Source organism: Marmota monax, unplaced genomic scaffold (genome assembly GCF_021218885.2).
Source record: "Marmota monax isolate L192 unplaced genomic scaffold, Marmota_monax_Labrador192_F-V1.1 WCK01_AAM20220418_F8-fsc00409, whole genome shotgun sequence".
Classification (NCBI taxonomy): Eukaryota; Metazoa; Chordata; class Mammalia; order Rodentia; family Sciuridae; genus Marmota; species Marmota monax.
Genome location: NW_026693620.1, coordinates 205185 through 208181, shown reverse-complemented (window position 1 = coordinate 208181; position 2997 = coordinate 205185). Strand labels below are relative to the sequence as shown.

The following is a 2997-nucleotide window of genomic DNA, read 5'->3' as shown; positions in this document are numbered from 1 at the left end:
ATTGTTATCGTTACTATTTTTTACTGTTATTATTATTATTTTGGCAATACTGAATGTTGAACCCAGGGCTTCATCCTTCGAGGCAAGTGTGTTACCACTGCACTACATTTCCAAGCCCAAATTATATTTTTTATTGACTCGGCAACATTGGCTGAAAAAAAGTTTTTACTCATATTGAATTGACATGGAATCCATATAACAACTCAATTGTTCACAGATGTCTATTTACTTTTGGATTGATACTCTTACATTGATATGTGTGCATATCCTTATGACAAAACCACATCATCTTGATCACTGTAAATTTGTAATAAGATTCCAAATAGGGAAGTGGAACTTCATAGTATGGTTTCAAATGGGGAAATGTGAACCCTCCAGCTTTATTCTTCTCTTTCAAATTTGTTTTGATTACTCTGAAACCCTTGAATTTTCAGAAAGATTATATCATCAGTCTGCCAATGCTTAAACAAACAAACAAACAGACAAACAAAAAGAAATGGGAGTTTGGAAAGGATGACACTGAATAAAAAGTTTGAGCCTTTTGATTTATGGACATGGATGTCTTTCCATTAATGGCAGTATCTCCCCAATAATAGTTATTATAGTTATTGCTTTAATTTTAGAGGAATAACTTGCATTTCTTTCATTTGTTTGTTTTGTTCATATTCATTTTTTCATGCTATTGCAAGTGGAGTTTTGTGTAGAAAAACAACTAGGTTATTTGGTTGATTTTTTTACTCTACCACTTTGTTTCACTTTTCAATTCATTCTAACAGTTCTTTTTAAAGATATTTTTAGGATTTTCTATGTATGAGATTATGACATTTATAAATAGAGATAGTTTTTCTAATCTAAATTTTCATATAATTTTCTTTCCTGATTGTCATTGCCAGACCTTTAATGTTATCACTAAATATAATAAAAACACAGGGAGTGAATATTTTTCCTTGTTCATTATCTTAGAAAGAAAGATTTTCAGTGCTTTCATCATTATGTGTAATATTGATTTTTTTTAGTATGCTGTTGTTATTTTACCATAAAAAGGTACTTTCTTCCACTTGAAAAGATTATATATAATGCATGAGAACTACTTGGATAACTCAATCAAAGTTTTCAGGACAGTTCTGTGGGACTTCAGGGACTGAATATCAAATAGTAAATCAGAGAGCACAAATAGGAAAAGTTTCTACTTATACTTATTTATGTGTCACATATTGCTGTTATTGCAACATCATTGACAGCTAACAGTGAAGGAGAAGATGTGAAATGAAGATTCTTGTGTGAAAAGATTTGGATTCTATTTCGTATTCCATTGTGTGACTTCACAATAAATACTTATTTCAAAAATTCTTTTCTCTTCCTATTTAGAATTCTCAGAAGAAAATGGCACAAGGGAATCTCTCCACAGTGACTGAGTTCATCCTGTCTGGATTAACAGACAAACCAGAGCTCCAGCTACCCCTCTTCCTCCTCTTCCTAGGAATCTATGTGTTCACAGTGGTGGGGAACCTGGGAATGATCACACTGATTGGGCTCAGCTCTCACCTGCACACACCCATGTACTATCTCCTCAGCAGTCTCTCCTTCATTGACCTCTGCCATTCTACTGTGATAACCCCTAAAATGTTAGTAAACTTTGTGACAGAGAAAAACACCATTTCCTATGCTGAATGCATGACTCAGCTCTACTTCTTCCTTGTTTTTGTTATTGCAGAGTGTCACATGTTGGCTGTAATGGCATATGACCGCTATGTTGCCATCTGTAACCCCTTGCTTTACAATGTAACCATGTCTACTCAAGTATGCTCCTGGATGGTGGTTGAGGTATACAGCATGGGCTTGATTGGCGCAACAGTTCACACAGCCTGCATGCTTAGAGTGGTTTTCTGTAATGCTCATACAATAAACCAATATTTCTGTGATCTTTTTCCACTACTGGAGCTCTCCTGCTCCATCACTTTTATCAATGAGTTACTAGTTTTATGCTTAAGTGCATTTAATATCCTTGTTCCACCCCTGACTATCCTTGGCTCTTACATCTTCATCATAGCCAGCATCCTTCGCATTCGCTCCACCGAGGGCAGAGCCAAAGCCTTCAACACCTGCAGCTCCCACATATCAGCTGTTGTTCTTTTCTTTGGTTCACTGGCATTCATGTACCTGCATCCATCCTCGGTCAGCTTCACGAATCAAGGGAAAGTATCATCTGTGTTTTATACAACTGTTGTGCCCATGCTGAACCCTGTGATCTACAGCCTGAGGAATAAGGATGTCAAAGTGGCCCTAAATAAACTTCTTGAAAAGAGAAGTTTGTGAAAGAGGCTATTTTTCTTTAGGAAAAATTTGTAATTTGTACAGATTCAGTAAGGAAGCAATTCTGGGGGAAGAAAAAAAAGGAATGTCCTCAAGTCATGAGATTATTGCTAGTACTTGATTATTTGGGAAGTAAAAAGAAAAAAACAGTGCCAAGGGTAAGACTGGATAAACAAAATCAGACACATTGAGGATAGCACCCCACTGGGAAATCCCAGATTCCATCTGCCCTGGATAATCTGTAACTCCTCTAAATATTTTAAACAGTTCTTCAAATCCTCTACATGGTCATTAATGTTTTATACATTTGGGACATGGGTCTTTTTAGGCAAAATTCATTACCTTAAATCAGAGAATAAATACATATGGTCATTATATTTTGTATATTCTATAGCTAAAACTGTTTATTTATATCACAATTTCAGAACTGCTTTCCAATATATTTAGTTTAAAAAGTCAGGTCCAGAAAATATTGAGACTATCAAAGAATAACTTCTAATTCTTACAAAATGTAAACAACTAAACTAAGGAATATTGATGCACATAAAATGTGATGAGAACATTTCTATGCAGGAGATAACAATAGAATGCAATAAATGACAATAAAAATGCAAGACTGAATGTTCTGTGCATTTAGACTTCTATCCATGCAACATTCTGTGCTTGACTATTTTTGGAGTATGT

General features: G+C 34.9%; 1 protein-coding gene across 1 annotated transcript; it reads left to right on the top strand.

Annotated features, from left to right (window-relative positions):
• Positions 1-1374: 1374 nt before the first annotated feature.
• On the top strand, positions 1375-2316 carry LOC124103171 (olfactory receptor 8G50-like). The gene has a single exon (XM_046459676.1). The coding sequence runs from the start codon at positions 1384-1386 to the stop codon at positions 2314-2316; it is 933 nt and encodes a 310-aa protein (XP_046315632.1). The 5' UTR covers positions 1375-1383.
• The last annotated feature ends 681 nt before the right edge of the window (positions 2317-2997 follow it).

Excerpts from the sequence above, each read along its gene's own strand:
- LOC124103171 (XM_046459676.1), top strand. The coding sequence starts at position 1,384 with ATGGCACAAGGGAATCTCTCCACAGTGACTGAGTTCATCCTGTCTGGA.